The following is a 26,246-nucleotide window of genomic DNA, read 5'->3' on the forward strand; positions in this document are numbered from 1 at the left end:
TTTCTACAGTACTGAATTTGTCTCATCTGACATCAACTTTCTTTTTGCCTCATCATACTCAGTATGTTATTTGACATCCAATGGAATCTAAATTTCCATAGTGCTCAAAATCTAATTGAAATATGTTCACTACCACCTTTCCAACTGATATTCCTTCAATTGTTGAGCTAACTAGGTATTGCCAAAAAAGTTATCCTAAATGCACTTTTTCTGCGCACTCTATACTTTTACACTGAATTTGCCCCAGTTAATAATAGGACATTTATGAAATTAACAGTCAAACATCAATATGACATAATTTCTCCATTTTAATCACTTCCTCTTTTCTGTATTAGCAATTTGAAGATAATTTTACTTCCTTTTATTCGATTGTCTTGCTTCCTCCATGTTCTGTTCCATTTTGAATACTATTTATCTCCATTAAATTCCAATTCTGAAGAAGGATCCATTCGCCTGTCCTTTTCCCACATGACCTGCTGAACATTTCTAACATTTTCCAATTTTGAACCAAGAATAAATTAATTACCTGCTTTTCCCTGAAGGAGCGTTTGCCTTTCGATCGCACATTACGACTGTATCTCATCATCATAAAGTTCTTATTCTTTTTCTTGTCCTGGTTGGTTGTGCTTGCAAATGGATTCAGTTTGTTTCTCTTTTTCACAAATTCATTTCTCTCAGATCTCCCTGCCTGTAAGATTTAATAAAAGGAGATGAATCACATGAGGAACAGTGCAGATTATCCTGATGACCAGAGTAAAGCCACCTACAGCACATAACACAGAAATCATAGGGTAACATTTCTGCTGAAATTTTGCCAAAGCTATGCTAAATATTTCTACAGAAATTGACGGTGACAATTTTTCATCAAGTTAGTTTCACAACTTCCATGTTTGGCACTTATTACTATAGTTTGAAGAGTTGTTAAAGGAGTAGCAAGTATCCAATCTGCTGCAATAACACATCTTAATCAGTTGCTAAGAACTGTAATCTATCCATTATTTGACTTAAATCTAATCAGGGCCAATGGACTCTGTTTCAGTTGAATGCTATTACTAAGCTGTTATAACTGTTGCCCATGAACAAAAATGGAACATTAAAGCTTCAAAAATAGTCCAAAATATTAGCCCAACACTCCTTTCATTTTCAGTATTTTTGAAATGTAGTCACTGTAGTGGATAACATAGCTGCCTCATAGCTTGCTCCCACAGGTTAAACATTGGCCAGAAGACCAGGGATAATTTCACTGCTCTTTGAAGTAGAGCCATGGGAGTTTTTCGTCCATCTGAGAGAACAGAAGGGGCCTAATTTTAATGTCTCAACAGACAGACAGCACACCTCCCCGAGTACTGCACTAGAGAGTCAGTCTAAATTATTGTGTTCAGGTCCTGGAGTGAGACTTGATCCCATATCCTTGTGACATAGAAGCAAAAGTACTACCAACTTGTGGAATTAAGATTCTAGGGTTTTTCACTAGGGACACAAGTTCAAATCCCACCAAAAAATCTGGTATCACTGATTGCTATAAAAACTCATTTAATATTCTACCATCCTTAATGATGGGGTGGGCAACAAACTTTGGTCTTACTAGCAAAGCCCATAACAAAAATAGAGATGGCAAATTATACACAATGAAGTATGTGACAGTACAATAAAATATTATACAATGGAACCTCTGAGACACCCATCTAAGGCACCACCCAGAAGTCATCCATTTAGCAGGATGGTCAGATTAGGAGGAAAGAAAGGCTGATGGTCAGTTTCAGCAGATCTCCATTATAAATACTGCCATTGAGGTTTATGGCTGAATAATGTTCTTGACATATTTATGTTAAGTTTCCATAACAACAGAAATGGAATATGATGACAGGACAGCTTTTCTCCACATGCGCACCAAGATTAACTTCAAATACACAATGTTTGGCCACAGTATAAATGTTGGCATAAATCTGAAAGGAAATTAAATCTTTAAGGATGCATGTTCTTGATAATCTTTACTGAACAAAAAAAGAATAGAAATTAATTAATGAGGTTTCTTAAACTTGCCTAATTCACATTTAATGCACTTTGGATATAGCAGTCCTTCGAGCAAACCATGTCTAAAATGCAAAACATGTATATACATATATATAAAAATCAGAGATATCTCCAAATGATGCATAGCCCAAGGCGAAAATAAAAAAAATACTGTCAGAGGAGAAAACACTCAGAATGTAGCAAAGCTATGTCTGGGAATATTCACCAACAATTTCTTACCATTGCTGTTGCTAGTCGAGTTTCCTTATCCGATTTAGGCTTTTTATGAAGTCGTTCTATGTTTCGCAGTGAAAGCTGCTCTCCTCTGAAAGTTTAAGAATTAAATGATCAATCCCCAGGCACAGGATGCTTTCAGCAGTTGTCAAAAAGTAGTCTATAACAATTGGCCTGAAGAACAGATTGCACACTGAAGCAGATACCACCAATGCTACATAATTTGCTACAAAAGATTCTCTGTGTTCTAACATCCCTCTGTGCGGAGTCTCCCCGTGCCTGCATGGGTTTCCTCACACAGTCTGAAAGACATGCTGATTAGGTGCATTGACCATGCTAAATTCTCCCTCAGTGAACGTGAACAGGCGCTGGAGTGTGGCAACTAGGGGATTTTTAAAGTAACTTCATTGCAATGTTAATGTAAACCTACTTAAGAACATAAGAAATAGGAGCAGGAGTAGCCCTTCGAGCCTGCCCCGCCATTCAATAAGATCATGGCTGATCTGTCGTGGCTCAGTTCCACATTCCCGCCCTCTCCCCATAACCCTTAATCCCCTTGCCTATCAAAAACCTATCAACCCGCGTCTTAAATATATTTAGCGAGGCAGCCTCCACCACTTCAACGGGCATAGAATTCTAGAGATTCACCACCCTTTGAGTGAAGAGGTTCCTCCTCAACTCCATTCTAAACCGCCCCCCCTTTATCTTGAGGCTGTGCCCTCTAGTCCTACTGTCCTTTCTGAGCTGGAAGAGCCTCTCCACCTCTATCCTATCCATCCCATTCATCATCTTATATGTCTCAATGAGATCTCCCCTCATTCTTCTAAACTCTAACGAGTACAAGCCTAGTTTATTCAGCCTCTCCTCATAGTTCAACCCCCTCAACTCTGGTATCAGCCTAGTAAACCTCCTCTGCACTCCCTCCAAGGCCAAAATATCCTTGCGTAAGTACTTGCGGCATTAATAAATAAACAAACATACATCTCAGGGACAAATTGGATGAATGCTCTCCTGAAACATTTTGAGGAGACGCTTGAACAAAGAAAAAAGATACAACACATATAATACAAATTAAATACCACTGATCACAGCCAGTAAGTCATCCTGTCATATTAGATGACCCTATTTTTCAGCACCAAAATTCATGTTTAGACCTACACTCAATAGATAAGTTAACCACCTATTCCCCAGGTTCACATTACAAGTTGCTCAATTTTTCACCTCAGAAATGCATATTTTACTCATCTTGCAAGTCAGTACATGGGATCAAGCAGGGGACATGGGCCTTGTTGCCGAGATGAAGAGCGGGAATTTAAGACAAGGTCACACTGAGAAAACTGCACATGGCGAATAATGAAAAGAAAAATAATTTATTTCATTATTATCCACATTCATTATCCATAAAAATAATTAAGGAAGAAGCTTGTTTCAAGTTAAGTCATGACATTTGCTAACTCCTTAAATAACTATGCTGCAGTGACAAATTCTGTGTTAGTGAAAAACTGGTGAGAGAATGGGAGGAGGAAGAATGGAAGAAAAATGTCCAGTGTTGCAACAGATGACCAAGATTGCTCAGAGATTACTAAAATACCTCGATGATTGTGATACCATAACTAAAGTGACTTAATAAATCCTGCATCAGATGCCAAAGACAATGGCTGGAACTTTACAGCCATTCATGCCGACGGGATTTTCTGGTCTTGCCTATAGTGCACGTACATATACCCTCCCCTCCCCACCAACAATGAGGGATGCATTCAACAGGAAACCTCGTTGACAATGGTGGGACCAGGAGATCCTGCCACCAGCCAATGCGGGCCAGCTCCCACCACTGCAAAACACAAGGCCAGGTGTGTGGTAAATTCGGTCCACGAATTTGACGTTTTTTGAAATATTTTAATTGGGCTTAAGGGTGCCCTTGTAACATTAATTCGTTCAGTTAAACACATTGCACTGAATTAATTTAAATTGCTGGTATTATGTTCTTTTATTTCAGAATGACCTACACCAATATAGGTGGTTCACATCTTACACTTGACATATGACTCAAACAGCATTTTTGGAAGGATTTTTTTGAGACTTCAAAGCTGACTTATATGCCATGATCTATGGTATTTTACAAAGGATACACATTTGCTATGCTTACACAGAAGTCATGTACTATCTCCATCATATTGGAAGCAAGTTTAACGCTATGAGGCTTTCAGTGTTCAAGAAGCTTGGTATTATTATGTGTCAGCTGTTTGGTAAACCTGCCCCAATCCTCCTGCACTTGTTGATGCTATCCATTCACACATTCTTGTGTTTTCATGCACCTCTTTGGGCCTGGGCACCTTGCCAATATCTTATTTTCCACTCTATGGTGCACTGAGCCTGAGCCACTGCTTGCTGCCTCACTGGTTCCTCTGTCCTTGGCAGTTGTGTTTTTAAAGCACTGACTGCACTAATAATGAATGTACCTGCTGCACTAGAAACTAGTGAAGGTGGTGAAGCTGAGGGGAGGGCATTTACAGGTGGGGTTAGCAGCAGCTCCTGCAACAATGTAGCATTCTCTCAACACTCTTCATAAGGGATTGGGGCAGGTTTTAACTGCGAATGGACTTATGGCATTATATGATCATATGACTAAGTAAAGGTACAGTACTCTAGATTGGAGGGGGATTTAGGATTTTCTTATGGGAGAGACCCGTTACATTGAACCCAAGGGAATATCTAACGTAGGCCTGACATGTGCAACCATTATTTTATGTAATCAAAAAAACTGTAACATAGTAAGGGGAGGAATAATTTAAGTACATCTAGTATTGCATTACATTTAATTCCCTGGATCTTGTTTGATGGCCACAGAAATATTTCTCACAGTAATTATGCAAAATGAATGTACATACCCACTTTCATCACTGGTATCCTCAACAATTTTCCTCTTTTGACTTTTGGTAGGGGCAGCATCAATTTCTTTGGCCATTTGGGCCAGACGTATTTTCTTGAAATCTTCTTGCGTTAGGACTCTGCTTGCACTGACAATTGCTGCTTTGGCTTTACGTGCTTCTGGGTGCATATTACTCATCTTCTCCACCTTTTGAAATACAAACCTTTGCTGAAAACACTCTTTAAGAAACATTTCATCCAACCCAGAGTTTTATTTCAAAATCTTGTATTTGTCAGTCAAGGTGAAAATGAGTCAATTTTAATGGACCCTGGTCAAACCAGATTCTCTATTTGAGATGTTAATCTACTTTTCAGGAGCCAATAGGCCGCCAAAATATTTACATCATTTTGCTCCAGCTTTCACCTCTGAACTGACTGTTCTAGTTAGCATATTGTTAATCCTCTCACTCACTGGCTGCCTGAACTACAACGCTGACACCACATATAATCCAACCAAACGTCTTTCCTGCAGTTGATGCTGATGTTTAAATATTGGACAAACCATGTGAAAATAAGCATATGGATTTACACTGACTTTTGACAACTCTGCAGATTTCCTGCCTGTTTCTGTGCATATTATAATTCTCCAAACTTGCTTCCAGACAGTTGTTTTTCTGCTTTTGTATGTACAGAAACTCTTTCTTACTTCAATGATTTCCTATTATATTTTGTCCATGTCTGATAACTAGTTACTAACAAGGCACTGCACTGAGGCAGCTTGGATTTTCTGTTATCTACCAAATACATCTGATCAACAATTAAATATATTTATGTTACCACAAGCACACTTCAAAATCATCAAACTGACTTGCAACAACAGAAAATGTCAGAAACACTAAAAGACAAATGAGATATTCAGAATGTCTGACTAACTTAAAGAGGCAGGGTAAGGCAAGTACGGAGGGAAACACAAAAAACCCGGCAAAGCAGAGCAGAATTGAGGAGCCTGGCAGAAGGAATAAAAGTCAAAAATCAAGGTGCAACCACCTTGCAGATGCAGTCGCTATCTCAAATACAAACTCAGGAGAGAAAAGAAGGAGCACTTTGGGATGGGGGCCATTCTTTTGTAAGCACCGCAATAATTCTTAATTGAAAATAATGTCAGAAAGCATTAACAGCAAGTAAAATATTATCCTATATTGCAACTTACAGCTGAGTGTTTCAATATAACATATCAATTTGATAATATTGTAACACATGTGTTGTATTTACAAGGAAAGTTTTCAGCTTACCACCTCTTTCTGCTGCTCCTCATCTGAAGAATGATGAACATCAATCCACCCTTCTTCATCTTCCTCATCCTCCTCATCTGTACTTGCACTCTCCCATCCATCTGTAAGGCCAACGCATTGGTGAAGAAGGAGGAAATAAAATACAAAGTGTGAATTAGCAAAGAATATAAAAAACAGATTGTAAGAGCTTCTACAAATAGGTAGAATTGAGGATATTGTAGATTTGGGGATATGCAGATTTGAGGATATTACAGAATTGGGAGATATTGCAGAATTGTCAATACTACCTTCTCAAAAAATCCTGTCCATAACTCCTCTTTCTTGCAAACTACTAACTTCAACCTACCTTTTCACTCCAAGGTTCTTGAATATTTTGCCTCAGCAATCCTAGCTCATCGTTCCTGAATCCCATGCTTAAATTTCTCTAATCAAGTTCCTCCCGGTCACAGTACTGAAACTGCCTTAATCAAACTGACAAATAGCATACTATGTATCCTCTCTCTTCAATCTTTGCATAGGTTCTGACACAACTGATCACACTGTCATCCTCCTTCTATTCAGCTCAATGACATACCCCTCACTTCAGGCCACACTTTCCCATCCAATCACAGCTACTGCATCTCCAACAATGGCTTCTTTCCCCCACAGTGATATGCCCTTGGTCCTTTCCTCTTCCTCATGCAGATTCTGTCCCTTCAGTCTCCCAAACTTCCTCTCCTCATTTATGACCATTCTTAAATCCCACCTTTTTGTTCAAATCTCTGGGCACAAAACATCCATGCCTCCAAGGTTCAGTATCCAATTATTCCACAGAAAAAAAGTTCCAAGGCATTCACAATGTTACAAAGGTGCTATATAAATGAAAATTATTGCTCCTGTAATTTGAAAATTTTGATCCTTATCATTGTGCAGCGTTGTAATTTCCAAGGGAAACTGAAACAGGCTAGGTAAGCTTAGATTAGCTGTACATCTTGCATACAAATTTACTGAAATTATTGAGACATTGATGACCAGAACCGGACAGCTTCATATCCTGAGCTTGTTAGGGATAGTTGCAATTAGTACAACCAGACAGTTGTGAGGGATAGCAGACTTACCATCATCCTCTACACCCTCGTCTTCCAGCACTTCTGCTCCTGGGATATAGTCTTTGGAATCCAGTTCACCATATTCATGACATCTGGCTTCCTTTGAGGCTTCTGTAGGTTTACCCTATCACAAATATATATCTTCTGTTTGATAACAATTTCAAACAAGTTTTCCTTATGCCTATTTAATAAACTTCAACATTTAACATTTGCGAACTGTGCCCGTTAGTATCTTTGCTCTTTATCTACACCCCACCCTTTGTTGTCCAGAACAACTAAAACTCTGCTCGACAGTTTTCTTCCTCAGCAGATACATGGAACAAGCAAGTTTTTTAAAAAATAGAAGACCAGAACATATTGCAAGTGCTTTAAAACCTTAAATCACGATCTGGGTGCCATATTATAATGACAGCAATTAGTTTAATTGCCTAAGAGGGAAAGCCCCTCACTAGTCCACCTCAGTTACAGCATACTTTCATTCAGGAACTTGCTTGTTGAACACTGGCACTTAAATTGGTCCTTGGATTGGCCAGGAAGCAAACACTGATTACCTGCTTAGAACTGAAGAAAATGACGTGGAAGTTTAGTAGCCTTCCATGTCAGTCTGCAGTAAAACGCCAAGTTCACAACAAAAATGTAATTTATGAATCAGTCTGATAGAACTTTTCCACACATTACATGCACTATAATGATAGTTCAGCACAGGAGGAGGCTCTTTAGTCTGTACCAACGCTTTCGAAGAACAATCTATTTAGTTCCACTTCATGCCACTACCACCTCTCTTGACCCTTTCAATGTGTGCAAACTGACATACATCCAGTACCAGATATTTCTTCTAAACATTGGGAAGATTGAGGCTGTAGTCTTCGGTCTCTACAACAAACTCCATTCCTGTTCACCAACTCCATTCCTCTCTCTGTTGTCGTGATGATATAACATGCTTATATGTGATATTTATCTTCGAGGTGGTCCACTTTGGTAGGAATAATGGGAGGAAGGACTATTACTTACGTGGCAAAAAACTGCAGCACGCTACGGTGCAGAGGGACCTCGGGGTCCTTGTGCATGAGTCACAAAAACCCAGCCTGCAGGTGCAGCAGGTGGTCAGGAAGGCAAATGGGATGCTGGCCTTCATAGCGAGGGGGATTGAATATAAAAGTAGGGAGGTCTTGCTGCCGTTGTATAGGGCATTGGTGAGGCCACAGCTGAAGTACTGTGTGCAGTTTTGATCGCCGTACTTAACACAAGGATATTTTGGCCTTGGAGGGAGTGCAGAGGAGGTTTACTAGGCTGATGCCGGAGTTGAGGGGGTTGAGTATGAGGAGAGGCTGAATAAACTAGGCTTGCACTCGTTAGAGTTTAGAAGAATGAGGGGAGATCTCATTGAGACATATAAGATGATGAATGGGATGGATAGGATACAGGTGGAGAGACTCTTCCCGCTCAGAAAGGACAGTAGGACTAGGGGGCACAGCCTCAAGATAAAGGGTGGGCGGTTTAGAACGGAGTTGAGGAGGAACTTCCTCACTCAAAGGGTGGTGAATCTCTGGAATTCTCTGCCCGTTGAGGTGGTGGAGGCTGCCTCGCTAAATATTTTTAAGACGCGGGTTGATGGGTTTTTGATAAGCGAGGGGATTAAGGGTTATGGGGAGAGGGCGGGAATGTGGAACTGAGCCACGACAGATCAGCCATGATCTTATTGAATGGCGGGGCAGGCTCGAAGGGCTAGATGGCCTACTCCTGCTCCTATTTCTTATGTTCTTATGTAATTTCATTGGTTGATCATATATTGAAATTCTTTAAAAGGACTTCTAAAAAAGTAAGCCAAGGCATTTACTTACGCTGCTTCAGGTCACTTACATCTAGTGTTATAAGCTGGCCAGTTTCTGGAAGGTTCCAATGTCGATTACAATTAAGACATGCTAGGATAATCTCCCTTCTCTGGCATGTTCAAGATGTAGGGTGGGATTTTCAGCTACTGGAAACAGTTTCTTTTTATATTCTATTCAAAGCCTTCAAGATTTGAAACACCTCTATCAAAGCCTCTCTTAGTCTTTTCTGTACTAGCAGAGCAACTTCTCCAATTTATCCAGCTAACAGTAATCCCTCATTCCTGGAATGATTCTGGTAAATCTTTTCTGTACCCTCTCCAAAGTCTTCATGTCTGTTATAAAAATTCTTACCCTGTCTTTCTTGTGCAACATCTGAGGGTTCATTGTTCTAAAAAGCTGAATCAAGGATCTGGCAGACATCATTACATCTAGGGAAAAGTAAAGAATTTAAGAATGAATGGCCTCAAAAACAGACACTCGTCCCATCAAATCCACATGTACAATCTATTTGATTATGAATCCTACCAGATTCTCTTAAACTTTACAGGAAATTCTTTTTAAGTACCCACATTAGCAAAAGTAATCAAGCAAAACTTCACAAAGAATGCATCTTCACCATCTGATCCTGGATAACTTATCTCCAATAAGGGTGACTCCTTTCAGCACACTGGTCGGCACTGCTGCCTCACAGCACCAAGGACCCGGGCTCAATGCCAGCCTTGGTTGACTGTCTGTGTGGGTTTCCTCTGGGTGCTCTGATTTCCTCCCACAGTGCAAAGATGTGCAGGGTAGATGGACTGGTTATGCTGAATTGCCCCTTAGTGTCCCAAGATGTGTAGATTAGCAGGTTAAATGTTCAGGATTATGAGGATAGGGCAGCGGGTGGGCTTGATAAGATGCTCTGTCAGACAGCCGGTAGCTTCCCAATTATGGAAAGAGAAAAAAGCAAATTCTGTTTTCCCTCAGAGCAATCTTTGATGACAATTAGTTTGGATTCTCCAGTGCTGGGTTCAAATCCAGTGCAGACTAATGGGATAAATGCGTCCCCATCTGTAGTTTTTTAGGACCCTACATGAAACATGCTTGGAAAGTCTCAATCCAGTTCCAGTGACCAAGGATTAAAACAAGCTGTCCTAAATTTGACACAAATTGGCAACAGTGTAGGGAATGGCATAAATCTCATAGGTAAAGTAGAAGGTAAATCTCATACTGGTACAGTAAAGGGCATTCTTTGAGGAGTCAATATTGGTAACAGCAGAAAGAACTTTACTCTGTGACTTGCACAGAATAATCTGGGATCATAATACTGACCACAGGTATTTGAAGCAGAAAATATTCCAATACCTAGCACCACCCTTCCTCAACTTTGGTAAAAAGGGGAAAGGGAATTTCAATCCCACAGTATCAAAAAAAACCACTTATTAACCACTAAGAATTATTTTATTGTATTGAAACATATTTCTGTCCTTTATTACAAATCAAAAATAAATCAGTTTTGCAATGGGTTGGCATGTTCATATAGCTAAACACTGTCCATGCCAAAGTTTGTACCACCAGCGTGTAACTTACAAATCTTGGATATAGTTGTAAAATACATATTTCCTGTTAAACCTCTCAAAATATTTCTGTGCTCAATTCAGTTAGAACTGGAGATCTGAACAGAACATATTTTCAACATATTTTCTATATAAATATAGAAAGATTATATTCAGAATAAAGAAAGACACTTTTCACTGTTGTTACTGATATTGGTAATACCATTATAAAATAATAATTTTTAAATTAAATGCTTAAATCTGACCACTCACTTTTGTCTTTGTGCGTCTTGTACTGAGCAAGGTCCTGGAGCAGATCTTCTGTGATGGCAAGGGGACATCGCGCACTTATTTCTTTGATTGTATTAATCCTGTTTGTGAAAAGATTTGTTTTAAGATGTTAGTCCATTAATCAAACTACATTCCCTGAAGCATAGTGAGGCTGTAAAGTTATCAGATCTTTGTCAATCTTAAAGATTCTGAATCATTTCATACTTACTGGCTTACCCATCCATTATTTCTGCTACTATTCATTAATAAATTCTTTACCTGAATGATACCACTGTTTTCCATACTATCATAGTCTAATGATAGTTAAAGTGAGATTTCCATTATTGTTTATATTGCCCTAAAGTTCTTCATTCAAAGAATTACTTCTTATGGGCAAGCTGAAACTGCAAACAGGCCCAATTCTGACTTCACTCAATATCCATATGTTAGCAATGACCAGAAACTGAAGTCTAGATTGAATGCCCATTACCAAACTCAGTTTAACTGAAGCCAGTCACGATGCTCCCACTGTTTGGTTCAGCAAACAAGGACTAAAGGTTAAGTTTGCGATTGATCTGTATAACTCAGTCTCACAGCATGAAACTTTTTACTCACTAGGCCACCAGAGACTTATTTACAGAAACATAGAAACTAGGAATAAAAGTAGTCCACTCAGCCCTTCAAGCCTGTTCCACCATTCATTTTGATCATGGCTGATCATCAACATTCAATTCTTTTAGAAAAATGGAGGTCATCGTATTAAATGCATATATATATTTAAAGGAAATAATAAATTAATGATTATTTTACACACCCAACCGTCATAACTTCACCGGAATTTCGGTCTGTGACAAAGTTGTTTGCTATAGTCATCACCATTGTTTGAATAATCTAGAAAACAGAATAAAACATTAATGATAGTATTCTTAATTCTAGTAATGCTCACAATATTTGTTGATTTGGTAACATAGACCCTTCAGCACGAGAAATTTGCATGCAATTTAACCTTTGACAATTGTCAAGGTTAAAATTAATTCTCACTTAGGGGAGCGTGCGTTAAGAAGGGACAGCCAGCATAGATTTGTTAAAGACAAATCATGTCTGCCTAACCTGTTTGAGTACTTTGATGAAGTAACAGTGAGGGCTGATCATGCAAAATATATTACATATGGACTTTCAAAAGATATTGATGAAGCATCACTTAACAGATGTCAGAAAAATAGAAGGACATGATATTAAAAAGATTGCAACTTGCATATGTAATCTGACCCTACTCTCTACAGGGTCAGAGAGTAGTAGTGAATGGATGCTTTTCTGACTGAAGAAAAATATGCAAAAGATCGCTTTTTACTTGTTTATATATAAAGGATCTAGACTCCAGTTTAAGGAGAACAATTTTGAACCTTGTGGATGAAAAAAAACTTGACAGGGAATGGGAAGACAGAGGAAGATGTGGATAGACTGATAAGAAGGGCAGACATATAACATAGATTACAATTTAATGCAGATACGTTTGAAATGGTACACTTCGGAGGAATCCGCGTGGAGAGATGGTATAACCTAAATGGTACTATTCTGAAGAGAGTGCAACAGCAAAGGGACTGGTAAAGGGGTAGGGGTCATATTCCCAAATCTTTGAAAGTGGAACAGCAAGTTGATAGGGCAGTTTAAAAAAACAGGATGGGCTACTTGGCTTTGTTAACAAGGACACTGGATACCAAATCAGGAAGTCTTGCTAATCCTTTAAAACAATCCAAAAGCCTTAGCTGGGGTATAGTGTACAATCCTATTTAATAAAGATGTCAAGGCCATAAAGAGGGTAAAGTAAGGTTTACAAGGCTCATACTAGGGATGAGGGACTTCAGTTATCTGGAGAAATTGGAAAAGCTGGGATCATCTTCCTTAGAGCAGTACAAATTAAAGGCATACTGTTATGAACGCCACTGATGTTATATGCGAAGAACAAAGAACAAAATCAGCCCGGGAAACAGGCCCTTCGGCCCAACGAGCCCACGCCGCCATCTCAACACCACCAGTCCACCTCTCTACCCACGACCCCTGTCTAATGTTTTATGGCCATCCAGATTAAGGGAAACTGATTTAGGGACAACTTGAAAAACTGGTTTGAAGTGGTGGAGGTTTGTTTGGATTAATGTGAGGAGCAACCCAGTGAGGAAACAGTCCAGTCCTTACGTAAAGTAATAAAGAGGATTTATTAAAAAAGAAAAAAAAGTGACAAATCACCAGGTGGAAAAATCTGTTTGATTCCGCTCCTTTTCAAGAAGCATATTCCAGATCTTAACAATCCCTGAGGGAAAAATTTGTTTGTTTAGTGCCATCACAAATGACTTACACGGACTCAACTCAAATGCCTGGGGGCAGGCAGCATGATGGGCTGCTATTTGTGCGGTATTCACCATTGCTATAGCATTGAAGAACACTGTGTAGCCTGTATGACTTTGCCCCCAGAGAGTTATGATCTGGAAAGCACCAATTGCAAGGCTGATGGAATCAGGTTTCCTAGGAAGCTTCAAAAGGCAATTGGGCATGTATCTGAACAGGACCAATTTACAGGTATAATGGAAAAGAGGCTGGATTTTGGGACTAAATTAAATAGCTTTTTCTTCCCAAAAAGCAGGAATGATGGGCCAAACAGCCTCCCCCTGTGCTGTTAGATGCTAACTAAGGTTCTATTTTACTCCTTCATTTTGGAACTATCCACTTAATGTGCACTCTTCAACAGTAGTACAGAAGACTTGGCTGAGACAATACACCCTAATGCCTGCAGATAAACCAGCAAATGTCTGGCAATATACTTGCATGCCGGATGACCAAGATCTAGTCTGACTGGGGTTAATGAAATTTCCACTACACAAATAGATAGAACTGGTGGAACTTTTAGCTTTCCAGCTAAATATTTCCAAATGGAATACCAACCTGCATTGGACATCAACTTTGAGTTAAGTATGTTGCAAAATAACTGGAGCAGTGGCTGCACAGATTGGATCCCTACTGGACATCAATTACATACTTAAATGTGTTCACTATTTGAGAAATTCTGTATGCACTTAAGGCACAGTTCAAGCTCCTGGCAATAAAAGGGGGTAGTCACAAACCTTTGTAGGTAAAAGATTGCATTACAATTGGTAATAGTTATTAACATTTCAAATATAAAGATTTTAGATTGTGAGATTAAAAACTGAACATAGCAGCAAATGCTTTCTAAAAATCTAAATGGGAAACATTTTAGATATTGAATCATTACCTCTGGTGGAACCAGCTGGTGACTGGCCTGTGCTGCATACAGAAGAATCTTGGTCACATCTAAAAAAAGGGGGGGGATGTAGAAAGATGACATGTAAATACATTCAATGGCTTTGCTACAAATAAATAATACTGGAAACAGTCTCACCTCTTTGATGTGGCTGAAGGAAACGTTGTGCGAATGGGTAGAAGTTAAACAGGAATAACTGGTAGGAAAAAGGAGAAACAAGTGAAACAGCAGTGCACAAGGCCATTCTTTCCCCTTTCACGTTAAGGAAAGAGTTACAAAGTTTCATTTTGTGGCTATGAATGTCACTAGCCCATGAATACAAATGTTCCAGGCAAAGGCAATGCCTTGACCACCTCTACTCTAAATTAAGATTACAGAGCAATTTTCTGGCTGTGTTGCGTCCAGTGCAGATTGTGGCTGTGTGGGGTCAGAAGTTCCCAGGCAAGGGGCCTAGCACATTCAGTGCCGGCAAGAACCCCTTTTGATATTTTCCCAGTCCTGCGCCCCAATGTAATTCTGTTCCCACCCAACAAGTGCAGGAACGAAATTAGCATTTTAAGATATTCATCTAAGTATGTTTAGTCAATTTCAAGTTGAATGCTCCCTACTCGCGGGATTCTCCGACCTTCAGGTGCAGTGGGAACCTGGTGTGAATCACTCCTGGACTTTACAAACGGAAACCAGGTGTGATGGTCATGCCACAGGGCTTGGAGCCTTTGAAGCCCCTGGGTAGTTGGGTACATGACTGGGCAGTTCCCACTTGGCATTGCTTCTAGCACCCTGGCGACCCACTGTCCAAGGGGAGAGGGATCTTTAATTTCATGTTGAGATTGAGACACCCTTTAAAAACGGTGCCTGATCTCTGTGAAGTAACATTTGCTGGCATATTTAGGCTCTCAGAACTGGTGCAAAACTTGCCCCTCTTCCAGAAAATGATCAAGCGTGGGAAGATCGCAATCCAATTCGTGCTTGCACCAGTTTTCTCACCTGAAATTGTTTTATCGTTATTTTGGGAAAATCTTGTGCTACAATAGAACACAAGATTAAAATCTATACAATATAGCAAGCATTTAATTATTCTTTTGAAAAATAACTACCCAAGCCTCAATCTGTAATCAACAGGGGGCTGCCCCGGTGTTTTATCAAGTTCAAAAACAGAAAGTTAAACACAAAATTCAGAAACATTAAACGTAGAGTGTCTCAAAACTGGCAACCTCAGGATCAAGTCCGTTGCAGATTTCAGATCTTGTCAGTTTCTGAAGGCAAGGAACATCAGAAATAGGAGGAAGTGACCATTCAGCCCCTTGAGTCTACTCCATCATTCAATTAGATCACGTCAACACCATTTTCCTGTTCCAACTCCATATCTCTTGATGTCTAATGTCTTTTGATGTTGATTCTTACTAAGAATCTACCAATCTTTGTCTTGAACATGCTCAATGACTAAGCCTCTGGCAAGGAACATTCCAAAGGGTTACATCCTCTGAGTGAAGAAATTCCTCTTCAGCTCAGTTTGAAATGCCCTACCCCCTTATTCTGTCATAAAAACCCATCTGGTTCACTATTGGCCTTTAGGGAAAGAAATCTGCCATCTTTACCTAGTCTGGCCTACATACGACTTTGTTAATTCTCAGCCTTATAGCCAGTATATTGCTCCCAATCCACTGTGCTCTAATTTTGTTTACTAACCTCTTTCGCGGGACCTTATCAAAAGTCTTCAGAAAATGCAAATACACTCCATCCAATGGTTTGTTCTTATCTATTGTGCTAGTGAGGTGATGGTTAGCTTCAGCCTCATGTATATTGCAACATAGAACAGTACAGGCCCTTCGGCCCTTGATGTTGTGCCGAGCTATGTCCGAACCCAAGATCAAGCTATACCACTCCCTATCATTCTGGTGTGCTCCATGTGCCTATCCAGTAACCACTTGAAAGTTCCTAAAGTGTCCAACTCCACTATTACAGCAGGAAATACATTCCACACCTCAACCACTCTCTGAGTAAAAAACCTACCTCGGACATCCCTCCTATATCTCCCACCATGAAGCTTATACATATCTGCTCCTAGGTGTTGATCTCTCCTTTATGGGTCTTGTTGGCCCTGGAGTCTGGCTTTTGCCTCTGCTACATTACTTCTTTTCACTCTACAGGTCATGTCGTTTCCATGGATGGTCATAGGTGCTGCTTACCTGTCAGTAACAGAGGAAACTGACATACAGTACTTCCATTCACCAGTGATACCTGCAGCAGGGCAGTAATGGTGAGACTGGCACCATGTTGTAACTAAGGTGTGACTTGGGCCTAGCTATGTTGGGTGGGATAAAGGGTCACTTTGACTACTTGGAACACGGGAAATGGCAGGTACGTGATACTGCATGGAAGCATTCACTTTATTCTTCATTCTCTTACAGGCCAGAGGCCACATCTGCAATTTTGCTTTCTATTGCAGTTTGGTGGTTAATTCACTAATTAAAAACAGCCAAATATTTAAAATCTTTTGGAGGCTGAATGCTTAAATTATTAAACTTTTAGGTATGCACTTGTCTCCATGGGGTATTCTTGCATGGATTGTTTAAAAAATGTTGAGTTTTTAGGTAGCCAGATTTGAGTACTATGCCTATAATGAGAATGTGGAGCCATCTAGCCCTTCGAGCCTGCCCCGCCATGATCTTATTGAATGGCGGGGCAGGCTCGAAGGGCTAGATGGCCTACTCCTGCTCCTATTTCTTATGTTCTTATGTTAAGATACAAAAGTTCAATTGAAAATAATGTTCATAAACCAAATAATCAACATGATACCAGAGACAGGTTAGCAATTCACACCAGCAGCTACTTTGCTTTTCCTTTTCTTCAGTTGTCTTAAGTCTCCGGGCCTGCTATAATGATTGCTAGTGCTGCATATTTGAATATTTAACAACACTATTGCACCTTGATTTCCTTTGCATTCATCATTTGAGGTGTACTGCCAAAGAATTACTTCAGTAAAGTTTTGTTTACGAAGGTTAAAAAATTCACCTCATGAATCCCAATCAATCTTGATATTAGATCCATCATCATCATCTTAACTTCAAATCTTTCCTTAGAATCTCCCAAATGTTTGAGAAGTTTTTCTGCAAAACCTGAAACAAAATGCATCAAAACATTTCATCAAGTGACACAGGTTAAAGCAAATTTTAACTAATCAGGGACAGATGCAGAATGTTTCTGTATCATTTAGACCCAAGTAACTAGAACAAGTTTTCACTTCCATGAATTTTACACAAGAGAATGCTACCACTTTCTTATCCATAATGTAAATCAGTCAAAACGAAAACTATTTCTATTCCAGAAGTTAACATCTTTCTCTTTATAAGGAACAACTTCACTAATAGTTTGAATTGACTAAAGTCATCATATGAGCAGTAACTAATTTATTGTATTAAAATTCTCAGCTTCTCAACTTAGAACCACAAAAGGTATGAGGCAAATATTCGAGCGCTTGATCATCTGACAAGGACTGTATCTGCAAATTAATAGAAAAGGCATCGGGGAGAAATTAATGTATATAGAACAAACTGATTTTTATGAAAAACGATAAACCTATTGGCAATAATAGCCTTGTACCATTTCTAAAACTGTAATATTTCTATGTACATAACTGCTGATTATTCAATTGATAAAATCCCAGAATGCAAATTAACTCACAGAAAGCTGATGATTCCGAGGTAATGCTCATCTACAAATTGAATAAATTTAGAAAATCCCAGATCTCAGCAGGGGCAATATTAAGATCACTACAGTTGTCCACAAGTGCTCCAGAATTTGGGTTGAGCATATCAACAATAGCTACTACTTATAGTTCTAATCTGCTATCCCATATCACAACACCATGCATGTGAACACAACTCATGGTCAGGGGATCATATGGGGGGTGGGGCGGGAGAAGTGGCGCATGAATCTCCCATCCCGCTGCACTGATTTTTTTAGTACAGCAGGGCCAGATTAGTGTGATTTCTGACAGATTTCTGGCGCTGTTAGCGGCACGAAGCTGAATGTCAAAGAATGTTTCACTCCAGCAGGGTTTACAGTAGCTCCCCACTTGCGGAGAGCTGGTGGCCCAACCCTGCTGGAATCCCCCCTGGGCACTGGCACCTTGGCAGTGCTAACCAGAACCCCCTGACACTGCCTAAAGGGCAAAGTGCCAAACGCCCAGCGAGCACCTCGGCACTGCCCACCGTGTACGGGGCAGTGCCAAGGAATCGGGCCTAATGGAGGGCCCTGCTGCCACTCTGCATTTGGCATCACGAGCCAAGAGAGGCCAGCTATCAGAGCTGCCCGTCAGGTGGGAGTGATCAGCCTGCTTGGGGGACGACAGGATTGGAAGATCGGGGCTCCCATGGGTTAGGGGTTGGCGGGGGGGTGTCGAGACTGGTCCTGGGCATGCTCGTGGGGCTAGCAATCAGGCCAGGGGGGCTGGAGTTGCAGGGATTCCAGGGCTGGTCAACAATCGATCTGGCCAACAATGAGGAGGCTGGCAGTCAGGGGCCACTGCACATGCACTGGTCTTGGCGCTGACAGATTGACACACACGCAGTGGCCCGTTCAGCGCTATGCTGCCTACCTCCTGGGTGGGAATTAGGCCCCGCCCACTGATTTCTTACATGACTTACACTGGTGCACTCAGCAGTGCACCAAGTGTGGGAAATTCTTTTCTGAACTCCCAATAAAAAAAGCAGTGTGATTTACTCCAGTTTTCACGTGAATTCGACACTTTGAATTTTTTCATTTCAATCGCCCCTCTGGTGCTCAGCACAGTCAAATAGCCTCTCGGTATTTACTCTTAACACTTATGTGATGAATATTATGACAATTACTTAGAGAACAGAACTAGACGATAACTACTGGCCATTTGGACTGTAACAAAATGAGAGTCAATTCTTTTATCAGCAACAAGGGGAGAAACAGTGAGACAGAATATTCATTTGGAAATGGTTAACCTCGTCATAACTTGACTGATTTAACGCAGTTAATTTTTTACCTTGTGGATCATGAATCAGGTGAATAGCTGAAAAATTAAATACTTCTGCCTTTTTCTTCTTTTTATGTTTCTGTAAAAAGTAAGTTGAAAAAGAAACTTAAGTTAATAAACTAATAAAGTAAAATTAAGGGCCTTTAGAAAGGAACCCATACAGAAAGACAAAAAGCACCTTGGATGCTTATTGTTCTTTAGTAAGCACAAGCAACATTTAATCAAATTATAAAGTTTATACAATTTTAGAATTGTAAATGCTTTTTGATTTAGAAACTTTTTATGCTTATTGAGAGGGATTCCAGTATTAGAAAATCTAACACTTCCCCATCGAGAAGCCAGTATCAGTATTAAGCAGCCAATTCTCTCCTAACAAGAAACACTGCCCCCTAACCTCAAAAGAGTCGCGCAGGACTGTGACATCCCCAATTCCCTATACCGTACCTCATCCGAATGTGGCTGCTAATTTAGTGTCATCCTGCAATGAATTATGATCAGTTTTATGCTGAAAAGTCAACAGGAAATAGGCCGAATCTGACCCATTGCATTTCATGCAAGTTCCCCTTAATACCAACAAACATAAGCACAATTACGGAAATTAGGAGGGTGGGGACTGGAGGAAGGAGGGTGGGGACTGAATGCCTCAGCCTCTCAATCTGCATAACAGATTTGAGGTTCTTGCTTCCAGTGTGGACAAGAATGAGGGCTGTGAGGTTGGTGAGCAAACTGCACACGGTACAGTGATGCAGACACAGAGCATTGACAAAGAGAAGGTGAAAAGGAATGTAGTGGTAATTGGGGATAGTGTGGTTAAGGGTATTGACACTGTCCTTTGTCACAATGACAAAGAGCACAGAAGGGTGTGTTGTCTGCCTGGTGCTTGGGTCCAGGATGTCGCATCTGGGCTGCAGAGGAACCTGGAGTGGGAGGATGAGAATCCGGTCGTTGTGGTACATGTGGGTGCCAACGACATAGGCAAAATGCGAACTGAGGATCTGGGGAGGGAGTATGAAAAGCTGGGAATGGAATTAAAAAGTAGAGTCGACAAGGTGGTTATCTCTGGATTACTGCCTGAACTGTGTGCAGACGGGCGTAGGGTTGATAAGATTAAGGAAAGCTCAGGGATTGGTGTGGGAGGAATGGGTTTGAATTTATGGGACATTGGCATCAGTATTGGGGTAGGTGGGACCTGTTCAGGTGGGATGGGGTTGGTCTGAACCGTGCTGGGACCAGAGTCCTGGCGAATCGTGTAGATAGGGCTGTAGATAGGGCTTTAAACTAATTAGGGGGGAGGAGGGTGCGAGGGTAGGTGAAATTACAAGGTCTAAAGTAAAGGAGAGGGTACATGTACGGGAAGAGGCCAAGGATGTCCCAATAATAAAGGGAGTAGGGTGCGTGAGTAAGGTTGGTGGCATTCCTGCAAATAGGGTACAGGTGAAGGCTGGGATGAAGGCACTTTATCTGAATGCACGAAGCATTCGGAATAAAGTGAATGAGCTGGTGGCGCAGATCAGCACAAATGGATATGATCTGGTGGCCATTACAGAGACGTGGCTGCAGGGTGACAGGGACTGGGAGCTCAGGGGTATCAAGTGTTTAGGAAGGATAGGCGGGAGGAAAAAGAGGGGGGCGTAGCTCTGCTGATTAAGGATAGCATCAGGGTGGTAGTAAGGGATGATATAGGAGCCAAAGAGCAGAAAGTGGAATCGTTGTGGGTGGAGATTAGGAACAGCAAAGGGAGGAAGACGCTGATGGGTGTCGTCTATAGGCCCCCAAATAATGATCTGGAGGTGGGGCGGGCTATTAACGCGCAAATAAATGCAGTGTGCAGGAATGGAATGGCGATAATCTACATATTGATTGGTCGACCCATGCTGGACGCAGTGGGCTTGAGGAAGAGTTTTTGGAATGCTGCCGGGATAGTTTCCTTGAACAGTGTGTGTTGGAGCCGACGAGGGAGCGAGCTATCTTGGATCTTGTGTTATGTAATGAGGCAGGTAGAATCAGGGACCTTGTGGTGAAGGATCCTCTTGGGAAGAGTGATCATTGTATGGTGGAATTTCTGATGCAGATGGAGGAGGAGAAAGTGGGTTCCCGGACCTGTGTCCTTTGTTTGAACAGAGGGGAGTATGATAAGACGAGAGAGGAATTGGCGAATGTTGATTGGGGGAGCAGGTCTGCGAAGGAACAGTGGAGGATCTTTAAGGAGATCTTTCTTGGTGCTCAGCAGAAATTTATTCCGATGGTTAAAAAGGATTGTAGGAGGAGAGATAATCAGTCGTGGATAACGAAGGAGGTAAAGGAGAGTATTAAATTAAAAGCGGATGCGTTTAGAGTAGCTAAGGGTAGTGGGAGAGAAGAGGATTGGGAGAGGTTTAAATATCAACAAAGAATGACGAAGAAGTTGATAAAGAAGGGTAGGATAAACTATGAAGCTGGGCTAGCGCTAAATATGAAAAAGGATAGTAAGAGTTTTTATAAATACATAAAAAGAAAGAGGCTGACTAGGGTGAACGTTGGACCCTTAGAGGATGAGAGGGGGGGACTTAGTGGTAGGGGATGGGGAAATGGCAGAGGCCTTGAATAGCTTTTTTGTTTCGGTCTTCATGGAGGAGGACATGAATAGTTTGCCGGGTGTTAGCGATGGAAAGATGGTAGGAATGGAGGGCCTGAATGACATTATTGTTACTAGAGAGGCAGTGCTCGACAGACTGGAGGGACTGATTGTGGACAAGTCCCCAGGACCGGATGGAATGCATCCAAGGGTTCTGAAAGAAATGGCGGAGGTGATAGTGGATGCCTTGATGATTATTTTCCAAACCTCGCTGGATTTCGGGGAAGTGCCGGAAGATTGGAAAATGGCTAATGTTACGCCGTTGTTTAAGAAGGATAGCAGGCAAAAGGCAGGGAATTATAGGCCGGTTAGTTTAATGTCTGTTGTAGGTAAAATGCTCGAATCTGTGATCAAGGAGAAAATAGCGAGGCATCTTGAGGAGAATTGTTTGATAGAGCAGACGCAGCACGGTTTCGTTAAGGGGAAGTCGTGTCTGACGAATTTATTGGACTTCTATGAGGATGTGTCTAGGGCAGTGGATAGAGGAGAGCCGGTAGATGTGGTGTTTCTTGATTTTCAGAAGGCGTTTGATAAGGTGCTGCACAAGAGGTTATTACAGAAGGTCAGGGGGCATGGAGTTGGGGGTAGGGTGTTAGCGTGGATAGGGGATTGGCTATCAAATAGGAGGCAGAGAGTGGGGGTCAATGGGTGCTATTCGGATTGGCGGTTGGTGACTAGTGGAGTGCCCCAGGGATCGGTGCTGGGGCCTCAGCTATTCACCATTTATATAGATGATCTGGAGGAGGGAACCGAGTGTATGGTGTCGAAATTTGCTGATGACACCAAGATTGGTGGAACAGCAAATTGTGCGGAGGGTGTGGAAAGTCTGCAGAAGGATCTAGATAGGCTGGGCGAATGGGCCAGGAACTGGCAAATGGAATTTAATGTTGGCAAGTGTGAAGTTGTCCACTTTGGTAGGAATAATGGTAGGAAGGACTATTACTTACATGGCAAAAAACTGCAGCACGCTACGGTGCAGAGGGACCTCGGGGTCCTTGTGCATGAATCGCAAAAACCCAGCCTGCAGGTGCAGCAGGTGGTCAGGAAGGCGAATGGGATGCTGGCCTTCATAGCGAGGGGGATTGAATATAAAAGTAGGGAGGTCTTGCTGCAACTGTACAGGGCACTGGTGAGACCGCAGCTGGAGTACTGTGTGCAGTTTTGGTCACCGCACTTACGCAAGGATATTTTGGCCTTGGAGGGCGTGCAGAGGAGGTTTACTAGGCTGATACCAGAGTTGAGGGGGTTGAACTATGAGGAGAGGCTGAATAAACTAGGCTTGTACTCATTAGAGTTTAGAAGAATGAGGGGAGATCTCACTGAGACATATATGATGATGAATGGGATGGATAGGGTAGAGGTGGAGAGGCTCTTCCCGCTCAAAAAGGACAGTAGGACTAGAGGGCACAGCCTCAAGATAAGGGGGGGGGGGGGGCAGTTTAGAACGGAGTTGAGGAGGAACTTCTTCACTCAAAGGGTGGTGAATCTCTGGAATTCTCTGCCCGTTGAAGTGGTGGAGGCTGCCTCGCTAAATATTTTTAAGACGCGGGTAGATAGGTTTTTGACAGGCAAGGGGATTAAGGGTTATGGGGAGAAGGCGGGAAAGTGGAACTGAGCCACGACAGATCAGCCATGATCTTATTGAATGGCGGGGCAGGCTCGAAGGGCTAGATGGCCTACTCCTGCTCCTATTTCTTATGTTCTTAAATTGGGTGCACTTCTATCCCAGACTTATGAAAGCCACTGTCCATCTAACAACACAACTCAGGATTCTGCACCATGGCGACAGCGACATGGTTGCAAAATCCAACAAGAGACTGAAAACTAGAATCTTGCTGGCAAAATCTCTTTTTCTCTATTTGCTGCTGGTGACATAATGAGGTTCACTTAATAAATTATAACAACAGCAGGGGCTTCTCTGCCATATAGTTCCTCTCTTGCCGATATGATGCCATGTTGGTGGGGTTTACAACAAGTTTTTAAAAAACAGGAATCAGGTAGTGGGACCCCACTGAGGGGGGTGGGGGGGGGGGGGGGAGAGGGAGGGAGAGAGAGAGAGAGAGAGAGAGAGAGAGAGAGAGAGAGAGAAACACACACACACACACACAGCTAAGTCCAGGTCTGGACGACGGGGATGCCCAGGCAGTATCCTGGCACCTCAGCAGTGCAAGGGTGATCCCTCTGGGAAGTTCCAATGGGTGAGGGAGGATTCCCCTTATGTTGGGGAAGGAGTTGGATGTTGCCCTGTTCCTTGGAAGAGGACTTGGGAAGTTGTTCGTGTGTGTCAGGGGAAAGGGAGGGGGTTCCTATTTTTCTGAAACCAGAGATCGGTGATCAACAAACCAGTTTAGAAAATTGTGTGTTGCTGTCGTATTTTCTGCTTATCTGCAGCAATTTCCTTCCTCTTTAAATGGTACTCTTGGTATGAAGAGCTGTCTTGTCACTGGCTTTTTTCCAACTTTCCAGCCACACCTTTTTTTTGCACAATGTGGTGTAAAAAGCCAGGTGTCCAGCTGCACACTGGTTTTCGCGCCTCAGCTAGCACTCAGTGCAAAAAGAGAAAATTCCACCCATAGTACTTTACGTTAAGTCAATTAATTGTTATTAAAAAATTTGTAATGTTGCACACAATGAGGGAATGAGTTGGTAAATAATTGCTGATTTCACCTGGGAAACTCTAAATATTGCTAGTATGGGAAATCTGACACTTGTTTAATAAATTACATGTCTCCTCCTTTATATAACAGCTCTAATTTTAACTGCTGGCATGACTAATGTACATTTCAGCTATTATTCAGCAACAAAAATACTTCACTGCTCAAACAATTGCTTACTTTTAGGACTTTCAGTGCCTTTTCTAGCTTCTTTTTGCTTTTTGTAGATTTCTTTGACGTTGCGTACTTCAGGGTTATATCTCGTGTTGTTGGTCCTTCATCCTTAAAATAAATTGTCCATAAGATTATTTAACAGATAACACTTGCCTTTTGCATAGAATTACACAGAAATTATGATATATAGCAGGCTGTTGTTTGGCTTAACCAGTCCATGATGGTGGTTACCACCCACGTGAGCAGTAATCATAAATCTTCCTGCCACACTGGACAATTTCACATTTTCCCACATTATACTCCATGTGCCCACTCATTTAACCTATGTCACATCATAGTCTCCTTACGTCCTCTTCACAACTTACTTTCCTACCTGTTTTTGTGCTGTTATCAAATTTAGCAACCATATCTGGCCTTGGAAGGGTCCAGAGGAGGTTCACAAGAATGATCCTTGGATTGAGAGATCGTATACGGAACAGTTGAGGACTCTGGGTATGTACTCGTTGCAATTTAGAAGGATAAGGGCGGTGACATTATTGAAACTTACAGAACACTGCAAGGCCTGAATAGATTGGACATGGAGAAGATGTTTCCACTAGTAGGAAAAATTAGAACCAGAGGGCACAATCTCAGGTTAAAGGTACGATCCTTTAAAACAGAGATGAGGAAGAATTTCTTCAGCCAAAGAGTAGTGAATCTCTGGAACTCTTTACTGCAGAAGGCTGTGGAGGCCAGGTCATTGAGTGTCTTTAAGACAGAGATGGATAGATTCTTGACTAATAAGATCAGGGATTATAGGGAAAAGGCAAGAGAATGAGGGTGAGAAAAGTATTAGCCATGATTGAATGGTGGAGCAGACTCAGTGGGTCGAGTGACCTAATTCTGCTCCTATGCCTCATGGTCATATCTTCTGTCCCTTCAAAGTCATTTATAGAAATTGTAATATATTGAGGCCTCAGCATTGATCCTTGTGATACCACTCATTATATCCTGCCAATCAGAAAAACCTCTGTTTCCTGCTAGCTAGCTAATCTTCAATCTATATTAATATGTTCGCCCCTACAGCATGAGCTTCTATTTTCTGCAATAATCTTTGATGTGGCATCTTATCAGATGCCTCCTGGAAATCTAAGTATAATGCTTCCACAGTTCCCCTTTATCGCCAGCACAGGCGACTTCTTCAAAGAAATTGGTTAAATGTGATTTCTCTTTCACAAAGACATGTTGACTCTGCCTGTTTGTCTTAAACTCTGCTATAACATCTTTAATAATAACTTTTAACATTTTCCTATAACAAATATTAAACTAACTGATTTACTAATGTCCCTTTAGGGAAGGAAATCTGCCATCCTGACCTGTTCTGGCTTACATGTGAAACAGACCCACAGAT

The 26,246-nt window shown here is 41.4% G+C and overlaps 1 protein-coding gene across 3 annotated transcripts in view; it reads right to left on the reverse strand.

Annotated features, from left to right (window-relative positions):
* sdad1 (SDA1 domain containing 1) overlaps positions 1–26,246 on the reverse strand; it is a 53,643-nt gene that overhangs the window by 697 nt on the left and 26,700 nt on the right. For all 3 annotated transcript variants that reach the window (XM_080190833.1, XM_080190843.1, XM_080190825.1), the window contains exons 8-20: positions 24,863–24,964; positions 19,424–19,493; positions 17,422–17,525; positions 14,545–14,602; positions 14,398–14,456; positions 11,947–12,023; positions 11,136–11,233; positions 9,679–9,755; positions 7,505–7,619; positions 6,408–6,508; positions 5,136–5,323; positions 2,254–2,338; positions 527–688 (exon numbers count right to left, since the gene is read on the reverse strand). In XM_080190833.1, the coding sequence (XP_080046959.1) occupies positions 527–688; positions 2,254–2,338; positions 5,136–5,323; positions 6,408–6,508; positions 7,505–7,619; positions 9,679–9,755; positions 11,136–11,233; positions 11,947–12,023; positions 14,398–14,456; positions 14,545–14,602; positions 17,422–17,525; positions 19,424–19,493; positions 24,863–24,964 (1,296 nt within the window). The remainder of the gene's footprint in view (positions 1–526; positions 689–2,253; positions 2,339–5,135; positions 5,324–6,407; positions 6,509–7,504; positions 7,620–9,678; positions 9,756–11,135; positions 11,234–11,946; positions 12,024–14,397; positions 14,457–14,544; positions 14,603–17,421; positions 17,526–19,423; positions 19,494–24,862; positions 24,965–26,246) is intronic.

Source organism: Carcharhinus amblyrhynchos, chromosome 1, assembly GCF_965287045.1.
Source record: "Carcharhinus amblyrhynchos chromosome 1, sCarAmb.v2.hapA, whole genome shotgun sequence".
NCBI classification, from domain to species: domain Eukaryota; kingdom Metazoa; phylum Chordata; class Chondrichthyes; order Carcharhiniformes; family Carcharhinidae; genus Carcharhinus; species Carcharhinus amblyrhynchos.